The sequence below is a fragment of the Lethenteron reissneri genome, chromosome 3 (genome assembly GCF_015708825.2).
Source record: "Lethenteron reissneri isolate LAM-NWPU_2019-01 chromosome 3, ASM1570882v1, whole genome shotgun sequence".
Classification (NCBI taxonomy): Eukaryota; Metazoa; Chordata; class Hyperoartia; order Petromyzontiformes; family Petromyzontidae; genus Lethenteron; species Lethenteron reissneri.
This window is the reverse complement of record NC_083781.1, coordinates 11,744,087-11,761,514: the sequence shown is the minus strand read 5'-3', so window position 1 is coordinate 11,761,514 and position 17,428 is coordinate 11,744,087. Positions and strand designations below refer to the sequence as shown.

Sequence of the window (17,428 nt, the reverse complement as noted above, 5' to 3'; positions counted from 1 at the left end):
GGGCCCGGATTTTTTTATCTTGACCATCGCACCGCGTGGATAAGCAAACCACTTTTGCCACGGGACAATTTGAGCGAATACGTCGGTCCGGCTCGCCCCCCCACCCCCCTGGCAGGAGTCGTACCGACAGGTGATGAAGATGAGGCCCCGCGACCTCAAGAAGCGGCTCATGGTGAAGTTCCGTGGCGAGGAGGGGCTGGACTACGGCGGCGTCGCCAGGTACGGAGGAGCGCCTCTCCTGCCCGGCACGAACTTTCGGTCCGAATCGAGGATGAGGATTTCCGTTCGTTCGTCGTGTAAATGACCAAAAGTGCCGGCGATGTGCCCAGTCTCGTCACATCCCAGAAACTGAGCTAGGTTGAGCCCAGCTTAGTGTGCTTGTATGGGGTGACCACCAAACACAAGCAGGTTGTCATAGGGCGCAGGCTTGCGGGGTGAGCAGTGGAGGGCATTGCAGCAAAATTCCAGTATTGTACTGCTCTAGTCTCGTGTGAGTGCGATCCTCGTTAACCAATTAATACTAGGGTGGTGAGTGTGGTCAAAATCCTCCCACGCCTGATCTACACGTGTGTGTGTCTTTGTGTACAATTGCTCAAAGGCTGCGGCATCTCAAATTGCCTTGGAAATGGAAAACACATCGGGGTAGAAATAGGGGAAGAGACAGAGAGGGGGGAGAGAGAGAGGAGAAAAGATGAATATCAGAAGAGGGACGCTGCCAACGCAGGCATACACAGCGATGCGCAAACGTACACACACACACGCACAAAAAAAGATAGATCCCCCGTATAGCCTTAACAGACTGTTAGGGCAAGTGCTGTTAGTGAGCACCTATGAAGGCCGGCACAGCTCATGAGGGGGTGGGTGGCCAGCACCATGTCCGGCCGTCTTTGTCTCCCCAGTGGCGATGTTCACACACCGCACCAGGTATTCATATGAGGCTGAGTCGACCTAGGGGAGGCCCAGGACCGATTCAGATAATCGTCACTGGTGTTGGCCGTGAGCAGGAATCGAACTCTGATCGCGGGGTTCGTAGTGCCACGCACTAACCGCTAAACCACCGCGCCCCACACGTACACATACACACGCACGTGCATACACACGGATGTGCGCACACGCCAATTTCGAGGTATCTACACCAGCGGTCCCGGGGGAATCAAAAACAATTAATGAAAATGTATTCTTAAGCTCACGATGTACACATCGAATCCTTAGTGAATGGAATCTTATGACTTAATATTTATGTAAATTGCACGCCAATGTTACCTTAAGGCTAGATCATACAAACAAATCGGGGCAAGTTGAGACTGTACAAGAGAGAGGAAATTTACGGTTCGGGGAAAACCCATTGGCATCAGTTGTGTGCATTTTCAAGGTGGAGCAAGGTTCAAGGTATTGTATGGGCAAACATATTATTGTGCTGCAAATTAAAATGCAGAGGTCAGAGTCTGAACAGCAAACATGAGAGAAAACGGGTTCTGCAACAGATTGAAATTCAGCTTTAAATACTTGAATGATCGTCGCTGGTGACAGTAAATGGGTTCTTATGCAGCAGATTAAAATGGCAGAATGAATCATCGCACGTAAACGCGTATCAGGTTCAAAAGTAGATGTGTGCATTTAAGCGACAAACAGCCCCGACGTTTCCGTGAAATAATAACCGGGAAGGGACACAGATTTATCATTCGTCACAACCAAAATCCGTGAACAGCACCTACGGTGGTTAATCTGACAATAATGAGGCGGTCTGTCTACTGCGCCACAGTGTTCTGACACCGTGCGCCCCGCAGAAACAAACCCTTCCCTGTTCTCTGCCGGTGTGCGCACCAGTCGTTGCATCAGAACGCGTCGTGACAACAGCCTTGCGTAACGTTTGCCGCACGTTGTGTTCGCTTTGGCGCGTCGCCGGAATCGCGTCGCACGCTTGACGAGCGTTGTCATTCGTTCCACCCCCCCCCCCCCCCCCCCCCCCGCTCCTGTTCGTCATTAACGACAAATGCGGATGTTTTAACCCTTGGTTGGATGACGCGTCGTCCTCCATCCTTCGTTACGCCGTGTTGGGTCGAGTGGTGGCGCGGTGCCAAATGCACTTCGCTATGAACGCGCAGCCCACCCGAGTTCGATTCCCGACCACAGCCGTCGTCGGTGGAGAGCGATTTCTAAACTGCTGTTGGACCCACCTTGACCGCGCCCTGTCCAGTGTCGTCGGCTGGTTCTTCGCTCGCGAAGATCGGGGAGCAATGTGAGGTCCATGGATTTGGCGGCAGATGCGCTGGTGAATTCTGGTCAAACATCCTCCCCATGATGAGGCCTTTATACAGCCTTGGAATGAGAAAACCGTACATTTCTAATATAAATAAAGACTAAACTATAAAATAAACGTTTTATTTTACCAGCTAAGGCCCACTGAGTTTAATATAGCTCTTTCAGAAGCGACCTGGCCACAAATGATAGCTCAACAAAGTGACTTATCACGTGCAAAGTTATAGCAGCCATATACTGTCAATAATTATGCTTTGCCCCCCTCCCCTCCACCCTTGCCCCCCCCCCCCCCATATCCCTTTAGGGAGTGGCTGTACCTGCTGTCCCACGAGATGCTCAACCCGTACTACGGGCTCTTCCAGTACTCACGCGACGACATCTACACACTGCAGATAAACCCCGACTCGGCCATCAACCCCGTGAGTTGTCGCGCTCCGTCCGACCCGTCGCTTTGCCCACCGTCCACCGCCGGCCTCACTTGCGTGGGGTCGGTGCGTTGGCCGTAGCGCTGCTTTCGGGATTATTGACGATAAAGTTCGTCGATGGTAGTGCTCTTTTAGATGTATTCGAAGATGAGCAAGTGCTTAATTACAGCCGGAACGCTCTTCCGCTAATTACTATGGCACTTCATCATGGGACCTCTTTTGCCAGTACCAAAATATACTAATAGGGTTTTTCCCCTTTTTTCTGGCAACAAAACTGACACCTTTTGCAAGGAATCATGTTTACATTAACCACAATACTTGCAGTCAAATGCAAACAAAAAAACAATACTCTGGTAATTTATGCATTGTCTTTGAAACTGATTGGTCCACACCAGAGACAGCTTTCTTTGGAGCCTCGTCTCATATGGTGTTCGACCAGATGACGCCAAAAGGCGCACGCAAAAGGTGTCAGTTTTGTTGCCAGAAAAAAGGGGAAAAACCCTATTGGTATACTATGGCACTCCACATCCATCTTGCCTTACCTTACAGGTGGCAACCCCTTCCAACATGTAGCCATACATCCTAAAATATGAGCTTTCTTTGCCCCCCCCTCCACGTTTTTGAACTAGGAGCACCTCTCCTACTTTCACTTTGTGGGACGGATCATGGGCATGGCGGTGTTCCACGGACACTACATCGACGGTGGATTCACGCTGCCCTTCTACAAGCAGCTGCTGGGCAAGCCTATCACGCTGGCCGACATGGAGACGGTGGACCCTGAACTCCACAAGTCACTCGTCTGGATCCTGTGAGTGGTGCACGGCGCGCACAACGCTCCTGTCTCTCTCTCTCGCATCACGGCTCTAATTGTCGACGCTCAACTCGCGTTGGCTGTAAATCACCACGGTTCCTTACGTCACGGAAAGCCACGCCCCCCGGGCGGGGGGTGTGGAAGGAGGGGAGGGTCGATGGGGGAAGGGGGCAGGGGTAGGGGCAGCTCGGACAGTACATTTCATTAAAGCGTGTTTAAAAAAAAAAAGTATTTTTAAATATTTTTTCCGGACAACAACAATAACGCACTTTTAATTTTCCTGTTGTCCATCCGACATTGTTTTCAGCGCATGATTGATAAAAAAAATAATCCCCAAAATCCAAATTTTATTTCGATTGTGCGATTGACAATCATGTTACGAGTGGAAGAATTAATTTGTAACTTGCAGGGCGGCACAACCCCATCGTGTTAGGCAGCGACCCGTGGAAGCGGATATCGCACAAACCACGGCGACCTCTTATCCACACTCGGTGGCGACTCTCCGAACCAGTCCCTGAGCCTTGGCTACTGTTCGCTGCACCTTACACGAGTACATTGTGCAGTGTGTACACATCAGCACTGGGGAGACAAAGGCGGCTGGGGTGTGGTTTCTAGCCACACCTCCTCCCCGCTCCGCCCCGTGTGTGTCTCCTAACAGGCGCTTGCGAACAGCGCGAGTCTGCTAGTCTCTATAACACAGTAGTCTGGTCCAACACCAATGGAGACTAGGCTCTAAAGAAAGCTGTCTCGGGTGTGGACCAATCAACTTCAAGTACAGTGCATATCATTATCATCATCAGAGTTGTTTCTTTTTGTTTGCATTTTGACTACTTGTGTTGTGGTTATAGCAAACATGATGCCTTATATAAAGGTGTCAGTTTTGTACCAGTTTAAAGGGTAAAAACCTACTATTATATTTTGGCACTGGTAAAGGAGGTCTCATAGTGTCTCTATAACACGTTCCTTTGGAGTGGGCAGGTAGGAACTTGGTTGGACAGCGCTTTTGTGCAATCCGTGTCACGCGGTGCAAGCTGCATGGGGCGGCACGTCACGTGGTGCTGAGCCCACCCGAAGCACTTTCTGAAACACAAATCGAGGGTGTGGCTATGCACGACAGACAGACAGACAAATAATCCCTGGCGGGCAGTGTGGAACTGTTGTTCCTACCTGTTGTAATATGGGGAATTATTTTGCCCTTGCGTGCGCCGACAGGGAGAACGACATCACGGGCGTGCTGGAGAACACGTTCTGTGTGGAACACGAGGCGTTTGGCCAGCTGGTGCAGCACGAGCTCAAGCCCAACGGCAAGAACCTCCCCGTGATCGAGGCCAACAAGCGGGAGTATGTCAGGTGGGTGTCTTGCCGCCGGGACAGATTTTTACCGCCCGTTCCTGGGCGCCAAGGTAGCCCGGAGATGTTATCTCCCTCGCCTGGTATACAGGAGGTCGTGGACTTCGATCCCGACCCTGACGCCTGCTGTATATTTGGAGTTTGCGTGTCTCTCTCTCTCTCTCTCCCTTGGTTGTGTGGATTTTTCTTCCGGGTCCTCCGATTGTCCGTTCCACATTTAGAAACGTGCATTCAGAACAATGGTTCTTAACCTGTACTGCAGCCTTTTGGTTCTCAGAAAGGGCATTTTGCGTGCACCCCCAGGTTAAGAACCACTGGTTCAGAGTGTTTGACTGCCACGGTGATGAGATGTGTTAACTTCCTTGCCTAGCATACAGCAGGTCGTGGGTTCGATCCCGACTCTGACCCTGACAACTGTATATTTGGAATTTGCGGTGTTCTCTCTCTCCCCTGGGGTCGTGTGGATTTTTCTCTCGGGTCCTCTGATTTTTCCCTCGTTTGGCTGCTATAATTTGCCACATAAACCACCTCGTTGAGCTATCATTTGTGATAGCCAAGTCGCTTCTGAAAAAGAGTGTTAATAGCTCAAGTGGACCTTACCTCTTCTTGGTTCTTTCGGTAAAGTCACGTAGAAGGGAAATAATAAAATAATAAAACTAAAACATAATAAAATACAATTCTCACGACGTTTCGGCCACAACGCAAGCAGCCGTCCTCAGGTGAAGAACAGGTCTGTCGGAAAGACAGCGTTCAGACGCTGAACGCTGTCTTTCCCTTCTACGTGACTTTACCGAAAGAACCAAGAAAATGAATCCCTGCAGTCACGAAAGCTTTAAATCAAAATTTGGACCTTACCTGGTAAAATAATAATAGTTTAGCAGTTTCATTTAGTCTGCCAAAATGTACAACCTCCCCCCCCCCGCATCCCCCATCTTCTCATTTCATTTGCTCAGAAGAGCTAGGATTTAGAGGAGTGTGCCAGTGCCTTGTGCAAGGTGAGAGGAAAGATGTTGGGCCAGGGTTCATGTTTTCAATTGAAAAGTAATTTTTTCAGAATTGCTTTTTGTGTTTAGTTTGTTGTCCTTTGACCCCCCCCCCCACCCCTCCACCACCTCTGATTAGCACGGTTGGCTAAGTACGGTGCGAAAGAAGTTCAACATACATACGAGTATTTGTTAATGACCGTTCTCAACTGTTGTGTATCGAATGTGTTTCACCACCAGCATTGGGTTTAAATCGCCATAAATGATTTGGACGTTTTGTTGAGATAGGAAATCTGGCCTATGGATAAAGAGTCACAACTTCCACGAATGCAGAGAAGTTCCCCCGAGTGAAAGATTAAAATAGATGCCTCCCGTATCCGACGCACGTGTCATTCATACTTTAGGGGTCGTTCAGTGATGTTAACATTCTTCATGAACATACCGTACATAGTGGTTGGGGGGATGGGTGGGGTGCTGACTAACGTCTCTATGTGTCTCCTTTGTTTAAACCGGTTGGGAGCTATTGAGACCAAAGGCTTTGTTGCGTCATGGGAGACCTGGGTAACAGGCATCTTAGCAGCACTAATCGAGCTCTCGAGGATGGCATTATTTTTGTCCTGGCCTGCAAAGTTGGTTCTAATTTTAACTCGCTCAGACACTTCTGTCCCTACTCGTTGGTTCTTTCGGTAAAGTCACGTAGGTGAAAATTAAATAAAATTAAAATAACTAAATCACGACGTTTCGGAGGCAACACAAGCTTCCGTCATCAGGTGGAACAACCCCAGAAAAAAAATGTCTGCTGTAGTGGGCAGAGAGAGCTGTATGTGACGAGCGATTATATAGGGTAAGAACAAGGGAGGAGGGATGCAGGGGGGGGGCGTGTTGAGTCGGGCGCAGGGTTTAAGCTGTAGTTGTTATTTACTGTAGCCCCGAGGTAATTAGGATATTGTCATATTAATCACAAAAACATCTTGGGAGTAACATGAGTGACATGAGATGTGGGTGTCAATGTGTGTCCCACGCCAAACGACCCGAGTTCGATTCCCACTCGCGGCCACCACCGGTGACGATTGTCTGAACCCGTCCTGGGCTTCACCTAGGTCGACTTGGCCTCAAATGAGTACCTGGCGCGGATCGCCACTGGGGAGACAAAGGCGGACAGGCGTGGTGTTGGACCCCCTTTGGTGTGCCGTGCCGGCCTTTATAGGTGCTCATACTCTTAGTTTTTTCGGTAAAGTCACGTAGGTAAAAAATGAAATAAAAAATAAAAAAATAAAATCGCGATGTTTCGGAGGCAACACAAGTCTCCGTCATCAGGTGGGACCGTCACAGCCAGATTTGCTGCATCAAGAGCTTGCATCGTGGAATCCCTGCCTCACTTTATGCAGCAAATCTGGCTGTGACGGTCCCACCTGATGACGGAGACTTGTGTTGCCTCCGATTTTATTTACATTTTTTATTTACGTGACTTTACCGAAAGAACTAAGAGTATGAATCCTTGCAGTCACGAAAGCTTCAAATCTAGAATTTATAGGTGCTACTCGCTAACAGCATCTGTCAAGGCTACACGGGGGATCTTTGTTTTTGTTTCGTCCCGCCAAACGTATTGAAAGTCCTCTTGGGCCCTCGGTAAGAAAGAGGGTTCCCTCACCTCTGATCTACAGTGCAGTTTTGTTTTCGAACGTTGAATAAAGGCGTGACCCGCGATGATCCGTCTTGCAACCTCGCAGGCTGTACGTGAGCTGGCGATTCCTGCGAGGGATCGAGGCCCAGTTCCTGGCCCTGCAGAAAGGCTTCAACGAGCTCATTCCTCAGCCACTGCTCAAATCCTTTGACGAGAAAGAGCTGGAGGTAAGTGCGTTCTCATTGTTCACGACGTTGAATTGACCCGTGACATCGATATCGGCAAATGAATTGAAATCTGTAAGATCTTAGTTTGTTTCGCGACCAATATTATTCATAATCAACGTTTTTGGGTTTAGATCGCGTGGAGGGTTACGACACATTTATAAATAACGCGATCTAAACCCAAAAACATTGATTATGAAGATCTTAGTTTGTACGGAGCGCTCGTACCAAAACTAATATAACAGTTGTGCATAAATGCTTTAATATATTTAAAACAATGCTTTGGGGAGAGGTTTTTATTATGGCCAAATCTATGTAAAGCGAATATGATTGTCAACATTATGATTAATTAAACTGATTCCATATATATTTTGTTTAAAAACCGCAGGTTAGATTACACAGCTTGGGGAGGCCGTCATCCAGCAGTTGATTAATCATGGCTGACGATGCTTACGATTACCAAACAAATTATTTTATACACATCAGAGGGCTTTCGTAAGTCTGCATCACAAGCCAGTGAACCAAAGGCAGCCTCCAAGGGGGTTATATGGCTCAGTGGGCCTTACCTGCTAAAATACAAAAAAGTTTTAGTCAATAAAGACGACGCTGGTGAAAATTCGCTCCCTAAACTCCCCGCGTCACCCTCGTGCTGCAGTTGATCATCGGCGGGCTTGGCAAGATCGACGTGAGTGACTGGAAGTCTAACACGCGGCTCAAGCACTGCACGCCCGAGAGCAGCGTGGTGCGGTGGTTCTGGCGCGCCGTGGAGTCCTTCGACGAGGAGAGGAGGGCGCGACTCCTGCAGTTCGTCACCGGCTCGTCGCGCGTGCCCCTGCAGGGGTTCAAGGCTCTGCAAGGTCGGTGTCGATGCCAAGTGTTTTAACGCTTTCCGACCTCGTGAGGTTGTGAAAGTGCTTTTACGTATTAAATAGACGCTCCAAGCCTAGGACGTGTCATTCAGACTCTGTCTTGATCGACAGACCTGTTCTTCGCCCGAGGACGGCTGCTTGCGTTGTGGCCGAAACGTCGTGAGAATTATTTTATAATGTTTTATTTTTATTGTTTTATTATTTCCGTTCTACGTGACTTTACCGAAAGAACCAAGAAGACGTATTAGTTCTGTTCCCTTAGATCTCTCCGTCCATATTGGTGTGGATCACTATGACTGTGCGAACTAAATGTTGCTATCGGCAAGTCGTTTTGTTGAAAACCGAACACGTTTATCAAAGGGTTCCCTCAAACCCTGGTGACATAAGCCAGAGAACATTTTGCCTTGCCAGTTTGCCTCTGACCTGCCCTGCTAATGAAATACTCACGAAATAATTGTATGATTCATGCGTGTGCATCATTTTTTACTTGGTTGCTTTTAACCATGCCTTGTTGGCAAATATTATGCATGCCCCCCACCGTGTCAGCAGCGCTATTGGCGCTGCTGTGCGCGAGACCGTGACGTCTGCACGAATGGGGGAACCTGACGTGTTTGGCCGCCCGTGCGCGCTTTGAATGTTTTTGTGCGACATTGTTCTACGCGCTGTTGAACCTCCCGACAAAATCGGGGCGCCCTTAATCGACCGGCTTGCCAGCTTGGTTTTTTGTTTGTTTTGGGGCCGGCTCAGATCAGTGGTCTAGAGTTTCTCACACTTGATCCCCCCCCCCCCCCCTCTCTGGTCTCATCTGGGAAGGCACGAATTAATACTGGACCAAACGGTTAATTATTTAATAGGCAATTTGAGGGGGGGGTGGTGTGCTTGACCAGAGGAAACGCATAGACAAGCATTTCCGTGCTGCGTTATTCGGTGTTGTAGTCTACAATGGAAGACCCAAATTACAAGCTACGTACAAGAGGCCAGAAGCGGCGCACACCCGTGCGCCCGATACACCCAAATGTGTGAAGCCGACACTTTTGATATATTTTTCCTTCCCCCCTTTCGATTTCCTGTTGTGACATTCGAGTTTGCGGAATGTTTTAAAATGACGTTTCACCGCGATTCGATCCTCCCTGTTGAGCAGCAGCAAATGAATATTGGCGAACTGAAGATTTGGTTCGGCCGGAGGGCAAAAGATCTGTGCTGTGGTACAATTCCGATCCATCCGATATGTGCTTCATCTCCATCCTGCATCTTCAGCGTGTCATTTACAGTTTCCCCCTTGTGTGTTTTCTATCCTGACTGCTCCCCTGCCAATGCTGCTGTTGTTTAATTGTTGCCGCACGGTTCCGCCCGCAGGCGCAGCAGGGCCCAGGCTGTTCACGATCCACCTGATTGACGCCAAGACGGACAACCTTCCCAAAGCTCACACCTGGTGAGGGCGAGCAGCTGCTTGCAAACCGAGATGCGCACGCAGTTTTTTTAGCGCCACGTTTTTTCCCCACCCGCCCTGGAGGCCTTAGTCATTTGTTCTAACTGTGCACGTGTCCCGTTTCCTCCTCCTCCTCCACACGCGCAGCTTCAACCGAATCGACATCCCGCCGTACGAGACGTACGAGAAGCTGTACGAGAAGCTCCTGACGGCCGTGGAGGAGACGTGCGGATTCGCTGTCGAGTGACGGACGTCCGTCGGCTGACTGCGCACGCACGCACGTAACTCGCGCAAACGCACCGTACCCGCGCTGTACGCACTCGAAGCGCACCCACGTGGGGCGACGGTGACCAGGCCAGCAGCCAGGTCGCTCCCCACGCTCCCCGAGCCCGTAAGGAAGGGGGACCGTGTTGGGGAAACGCGACTGTGTGAAACACCACCACCGGGACTTTGTGATGTGGGTCAAGTGGGCTCCCCCCCCTCCCCCCCGAGGTCTATCCCTAGGGCTGCCCGTCCGCCCAATTTGCACCTGTTAGTGGAGTTAAACTGCATTCTACACGCCGCCTGTATTGCAGCAAACGATAGCGTACCGTCCTCGGACCACAGAAACGGAATGCGTGACACTCCCACTATACTGTACAGTGTTCAGTTGCAAAAAAGTAATTTTTAAGGAATTTAACTTTTAAGTTTAATTGTCGTTTACGGTCGACGTTCATGGTTCTGGTTTCGTATAAACGCTTCGTCAGAGACCATTACCTTTTTCCTCGCTTGTGAAAACAGCTGCTTTGTGGCATTTCCAAAGGACAGCCATGCACAGATAATAACTTTTTTTTGTCTTCTGTTACTAACGTATGGAAGACGGTGTATTGTTACTAAAAAAAAGAAAACTTCCTTCGTGTCAGTGTTAGTGGCAGAACATGTTGCAACTTATGAGGCTTAATAACTCGTGCTTAAGCCAAAGGTTTGTTATGTTCTGGACAGGGTATTTGTACAGCGAGAGAAGACCCCCCCCCCCCCCCAACTTTGTTGAAAGCGTCGGTCGGATAAAGCATCTATTGCGTCCTTGCTAATATTAGCGCCCCCCTTTGAACGCACAGCGGCCCTGCAGACCACCCAGTTTGCGGTGTGCGCGTTTCCATGACCGATCCTCGAATAGACGCGTGCATTTTCAGTTACGCGCAAAACAGTCGTCAAGAATCGTGAATGCAAACGCTTATTTACTTGTACAGTTTTAATTTGTTTTACTTTACCCCTGGAGCTCTTTGAAGCGTTTTCTTTGTTATTATTTCCCCCCCTCCCTCCCCGTTTGAACCTCTGGACGAAGCTTGAAAGATTTGGCCTCGGCCGTCAATATTGTAATATTAAGACAGCTTCAGATGTTTAAAAGTGAGCGGCCACCTTTTTGGACAGGTGCTGTTGGGTTTTTTTTGTTTTGTTTTGGATGATGTAATGACTCTGTAGCAGTGTTCCTTTAACTTCAGCTTGCCTTGTGTTTTTGCCCGTAGTCAAATCAGGCGAGCCCTTTGCTAGAGAACGGTTATATTTACAATCATGCACATATTCTATAGTTACGTAACCCATATGAAACTAATTTAAGAATTAATAAACAAAGTGCTTTTTTTCTTCCCTGACTTTTTATAACAATATTTATGATAGAGTAATCTGTTGCGCTGACTTTTACGGTGGCCTGATCATAGCATTTTCTATATTTGTAACAAGCAAGAGCATTAAACTATAGTACAGTAATATGATTTGTAAAGCTTGAATTGTATTAGTTTTGACTTGAATGTTTTTCCATAACTTTTTTTAAAGTTTCAAAAATAAATATATTTATACTGTATACCACTTATCGACTCTGGTGCCTTTACTTTTAAATCAGCTGGAGTAATTGATTTTTCCCCTCTGCGTACAGGATGTTATTGCTTGGTATTTAGACAATAGACACGCCTGGTCAATGACAGGGGGAGAGGGTCCTTTAAGTCAGACTGAGCCTGGCCTGATGTTGTCCCTTATACAAGACTGATAGAGCAGTATGTGATGGTATAAAGACACGAATACTGACATCAGTTCTCATTCATGACAAATACACATTTTTGTTTTTGAAATGTACCTGTTCATTCGTGGAACAAAGATTTATTATAAATCACAGGAAAACTTTTCACCATTTAATAATATTCTTAAGTACAATGCCGTTTTGAGTGGCACAGAAATGTAACTTTTGACTGTAACGCAAGCATTAGTCCAATCAAATTGATCCTAAACAGTACAGCAGCACAGTGTTATTGGTTAAAAAAACACATTAATTTTGATTTCTTTACTTCACATTAAAACCACAGCAACAAAAATGCACACCTGGGGAACAAAAATATTTTTCCGCATTGCAAATTAAAAGCTAAATATTTCCTAGAGGTGAAAATTGTAAAACTATTTTTGTGCAGAGCTACCGTCAAGAGGAGTGAGAGCCTGTGGTGTTAACAGCATCACTCATGCTTAAAATAACATGGTCAGGCCAACAGCCGTAAAAACAAATCAAGTGTGTGACTGGTTGGGACAATGCCTGCGTCAGCACTGTGCCTGCACCAATCGTTCCCGTGTGTAAATCATAGTTCTAGCCACTACCATTAAACCAGACTTGTGTCGATATCTGATGGTTTCACACTTGTTACGAATGACCACACGGTAAACCCAGCCATATAAATGTAGATCTGTTTTTCCCCTCACTTCATTTTGTATTGTTCCAGCTCAGAGGACAAAACATTCCGTTGCTTTGTTTCGAAATGAACAATCTATACGTGGAAAATAAAAATGCATCAGTGGGTGATGGGACACTTTTAAGGGACACTTCTTTAAGCGACTCGCATTTAATTATTTCCAACATCTTCCCCACCCTGCCCGCAACAAGATGTAAGGCTGCTCCACAGAGTTCAAAATAACTTATCAGCCCACGGTCAGCACACATTAATTCGGTGCTACTTAAGGGGACAACATTTAGTGGTATTAATCCTCTTATACAGTCACGAAAGGATAATTGCATAGGAACTATTAAAAAGGTTGTCAGCCATCCACTTGTATGTGCCACCACTGGCTCGTCACAACTTGCTTTCAGTGGCCATATAAAGCCATTGGTACCAATAAAGTTTGGCCATCCCAGGTGGCAACCGGTAAGTTGAACATTTTGGTTTGGGCACGACTCATTATTCCATCCGCTAATTCAACCAAAACCGGGCTCCTTCCAAAATCACTCCTGCCGCTGACGACAATCAAGGCGGCGGCGACGACGACGCGGCGTGCTCCTGCGCGTAAGTGAAGGTCGCCACCTGCAGCTGTCGCCGCACGCGGTCAGCCTCCACCTCGCGGAAGTGCGCCACGGCGTCGTCGTGCGCCAACAGCTCCTGCAGCTCCTGGATGTCGCGCTCCATCTTGCCGCGCAACTCCCGCCGCAACTTGTGCACCGCCTGCCAAGGCCACCGCGGGGAAGGGGGGTCAGGTCACGTGCTAGACTCTTAGCACCAGTCTCATCAGTTTCCGCCCCTCCCCCCCAAGTGCGCCAAGTTTGGTGGGGGCTTTAAACCACCCCGCAGGGCAGCACCTGTCAGTGCCTCGCTGACCTCTTGACCCTCTGACCCACACCGTCTCCCTTTTCTCTCTCCATTTTCTCTCCCTGTCGCCTCCCTTCTTTGGGGAGGGAGCAGGGGTCATTTCTAAGATTGTTCTCGTCAGCCACGGAGCAGACGATGCCACTGCTCTCTTTATTTGATCGGTCCCTTCGCCGTCCTGTTTCAAATCCAAACTTCAAACATTCTTTGCGCACTCCTTTTGTCTGATCTCTCCAGCGACTTGTTTACGCTGGGTATTACACAGGGCGTGGGGACAAGTTCACGTGCGACTATGATGCACGCTTTCTCGGTTTCCAACCGTTTCGTGTAAGCGGTCGTCATTGCTGCGTTTGCACTTCTGTCATGCGAGCTTGATGCGCTCTTTTAATTGCCTCTCTCTCTCTCTGACCCCACGTCAGGTGTCACAACAGAAGCAACGTGCTCACTTTCCCGACAACTCGGGAGTTATTTGTACCTTCCGCAGAACACGGCTCTTGAGTTATAAATCCAAGCCTTTCCAGAGGTGAAACAAATAAAGACAAATACCAAGGATGGCTGAGCACAGCACATCCGTGTCTTGTTTTGGCCGCTTCTTGTGTCGCATTCCGTTGTGGAATCTCCACAACCCTGTCGACCTTCAGTTTCTTGAGAGTATTATTTTTACTATTGCTAAAAGTACACACACGACTGCCACTTATTTCTTGACGGATGCCATTTAAGTCTGCAAGGGCGTCCACAAAGCTTAACAATTGCCACGGGGTTGAGCACCGCATCCTTATAATTTGGCTCGAACATTAAGAATATCAACTGTTTACCTGGTAAAGCCGAATTGGATCTTAAGCCAATATTTTTTTTTTTCAGGGAGGTCCTACACTCTAATGCTTGGCCAGAGACAGCCCACTTGCTCACTCGCTGTCCAGCTCCCTCCACTGGGTGCCTCACCGATTAGCAACGTTCCACTCTCCTCACCCGTGCGAGAGCCGGCTCACAGCCCTGCACTACCGTAGTGCACTCACCTTGCCCTGTGCCTTCTCCCGCACCTGCATGTCCCGACGCTCCTGGCTGACAGTGTCGGCGAGCATCGAAAACTAGGGGGGCGGCGCAGGAGAGGACAGTGTACGTATGTTGAGCTTCTCTTTCGCACCGTACGTGGCCAACCGCGCGAATCGGAGGGTGCGGGGGAAGAACAGAAAACTGAAACACGGGCCGCGAGCGGTCATCACCGTTTGTCATCTGGACAGCGCTAACCCCAATGGGCTGCATTCACGTTTAGACTCATTATGACGTGCGTATGTGCGTGTGATGTGTTTAAATGTGAAAGCAGATGTGCAAAACTTTGATTATTTAAGATTAGCTGCCTTGACGTTATTGTTGCCAAAATGACAGATATCGGACACTCAATGGATACAATTGGATTATTACAGATAGTTTTTTCCACTTATTAATTTAACACATCGCAAATGCGAGCAGCAGAGATAACTTAAAAACCAGGCACCCGAGCCTTGCTCCCAGGCCATCTAAAAATCCCTTCTTTCTGGGGTCCTATGCCTAGTGGCGGCACTTATTTTTCCCCCGAGCTACGAATGTGCGCAGCTCCTTAGTACTAGTTAGACTTGTACCTTTAGTATAGTTAGACTTGTAAACCACTTATTTAAGATTCCTAAATGTTGAATGCATGCACCTTCCGGCCAAAGTAAATTCCTTGTCTGTGCGAACTTTCATGGCGAATAAAAGCCTTTCCGATTCTGATGCCAATTCGTAAATCACCTGATCGTTATCAGAAACTTTCAAAAAAACATTTTACAAGTTCCAGAGTTCAGCGCCGACAAGAAATGTTGTTCACATAAAGTGATCGTCCCGAGGTGCTACATTTGAATGTGCAATCCACTGCTGGTAGAGGGCTGCCCTCACACTGTGCGGATCTGAAAGGGCTTTTATTTGACCACACTTCACCCACGTCGGTCACCTATGAAGGCTGGCACTGCACACGAGGGGGTGGGTGGCCAGCACCACACCCTTTGTCCCCCCAGTGGCGATGTTTACACATCGCACCAGGCACTTATTTGAGGCCGAGTCGACCTAGGGGGAAGCCCAGAACCGGTTTAGAAAATCGTCACTGGTGGTGGCCATGAGCGACAATTGAATCCGGGTCACCAGGGTCACAGCGCAGCGTAGCGCTAACCACTGCCCTCAGCCCTGGTGGCTCTGGCAAACAACTGCGCAGGCCGTTCACCGGTGAGCAGGCTACCTCGCCCGACCTCTGCACCAGGAACGTGACGTGGCAATCACGAATGACGTGTCGTCGCTCTACGTGACGCGATGTCCTTCTTCTACGCGAGCCATCTCGGCCTCGTGCGGAGGTTACACGAAATTCCCAACGCGGTCCGACGCTCAGAAAAAAAAAGAGCTCGCGGAACGCTGCATATCCCCTTGTTTCAAAGAAGCTGAATTTTTCACATCAGAATCCGGATGAACTATACGAAGCTCTTGGTCACAGATGTCCAAAGGGGTTTTTGACGCGACGTCACACGCGGTGGAGGAGGAGGGGGGGGACGACACGTCCCCTCACCTGGTCCTTGTAGTAGTTCTCCACCGACTGCAGCTCGTCGCGTTGCCGCTGCCGTTGCTCGTCGTGCTTGTCGCGAGCGTAGCTGCGAAGCTCGCTCAGCCGCTCCTTCTGGACCTCCAGACCCTCCTCAAACAGCTGGCGGAACACCTGGTGGTGGAGAGAGCGGGGGGGGGGGGGTGGCGGGGATGAATTGGGCACCACTGTGGCAAGATGTTAAATACCTTGCCTGATATGCAGGTCGATCCTGACCCTGGCGCCTGCTGCTGTATATTTGGAGTTTGCGTGTCTCTCACCGTGGTCACGTGGATTGTTCTTCGGGTCCTCCGGTCTTTCCCTCCACATTTAGAATTCAAGTGCGTTTAGATTATTAGCTGCTTTAAATTTCAACGTGATAAGTCACTTCGTTGAGTTATCATTTGTGGAAAGGTCGCTTCTGAAAAAGAGCTATACAGCTCAATGGGGCCTTACCCGGGTAAAATAAAAATAGTTTAGTTTTAGTTTATAATTGGCAGGAGGCGGAGAGGGGGGGGGACAGCCGCTCGGTTCCATCTCTGGCATTCGTCGCAGGTCGTGTAGCAATCGATGACATTTTGATTTGTGTACATCACAACCGCAAGTTCAAGGCATCACGTTAAGAGGTGTCCTGTGGCACGAATAGAATTTGGGTCAAGCATCCCAACGTAGGGGACCTTCGTGAAAGTGTCTTGAGAACTGGTCGAGTCTTTGAGGCACGGCCAAACGGACGGTCTGACAACCAGTAATAGGTTTTTACCATTTATCTGGCAACAAAACCGACACCTTTATACAAGGGATCACGTTTGCATAGACCACAACACATGCGGTCAAAATGCAAACAAAAAAACACAACTCTGATAATGTATGCACTGTCCTTGCAACTGATTGGTCCACACCCGAGACAGCTTTTCTTAGAGCCTAGTCTCACATGCTGTTGGACCAGATGACGCCAAAAGGCGCACAACTCAAAGACAATGCACCATCAGAGTATTGAGAGCTACTGGCAAAGGAGCTCTCATAATGGTCTGACAACTGTTTGCCAAACGTCCCCAATACAGCAGGACCACAGATCTTGGGCAATTGTTGGCGCCAGTTGTGAACACCTTCCCAGCTCCAGTAGAACCTCTGGTCACGAACGCTTCTGACCACGACCAAATCGGGTTCCGACCAAAAAATTAACAAAATTTTCTCAGAATCGACCGACTGATGTAGCAGACGAAACAATCATCTTGTTGAACGATTCTAAACCTTGACGCGGCAATGTTAGTTTCCTC

General features: G+C 48.6%; 2 protein-coding genes across 3 annotated transcripts in view; one reads left to right on the top strand and one right to left on the bottom strand.

The window, feature by feature from the left end:
- Nucleotides 1–11,819, top strand: part of SMURF2 (SMAD specific E3 ubiquitin protein ligase 2) — a 34,030-nt gene extending 22,211 nt beyond the window's left edge. For both annotated transcript variants that reach the window (XM_061558351.1, XM_061558341.1), the window contains 8 exons: nt 116–219; nt 2,564–2,678; nt 3,314–3,492; nt 4,708–4,845; nt 7,559–7,679; nt 8,332–8,533; nt 9,902–9,977; nt 10,122–11,819. In XM_061558351.1, coding sequence (XP_061414335.1) covers nt 116–219; nt 2,564–2,678; nt 3,314–3,492; nt 4,708–4,845; nt 7,559–7,679; nt 8,332–8,533; nt 9,902–9,977; nt 10,122–10,221 — 1,035 coding nt within the window. In that variant the 3' untranslated portion in view covers nt 10,222–11,819. The remainder of the gene's footprint in view (nt 1–115; nt 220–2,563; nt 2,679–3,313; nt 3,493–4,707; nt 4,846–7,558; nt 7,680–8,331; nt 8,534–9,901; nt 9,978–10,121) is intronic.
- Nucleotides 11,820–12,071: 252 nt separating this feature from the next.
- Nucleotides 12,072–17,428, bottom strand: part of CEP95 (centrosomal protein 95) — a 31,222-nt gene continuing 25,865 nt past the window's right edge. The window contains 3 exon segments of the mRNA XM_061557484.1: nt 12,072–13,429; nt 14,587–14,658; nt 16,140–16,286. Of these exon segments, the coding sequence (XP_061413468.1) occupies nt 13,235–13,429; nt 14,587–14,658; nt 16,140–16,286 (414 nt within the window). The 3' untranslated portion in view covers nt 12,072–13,234.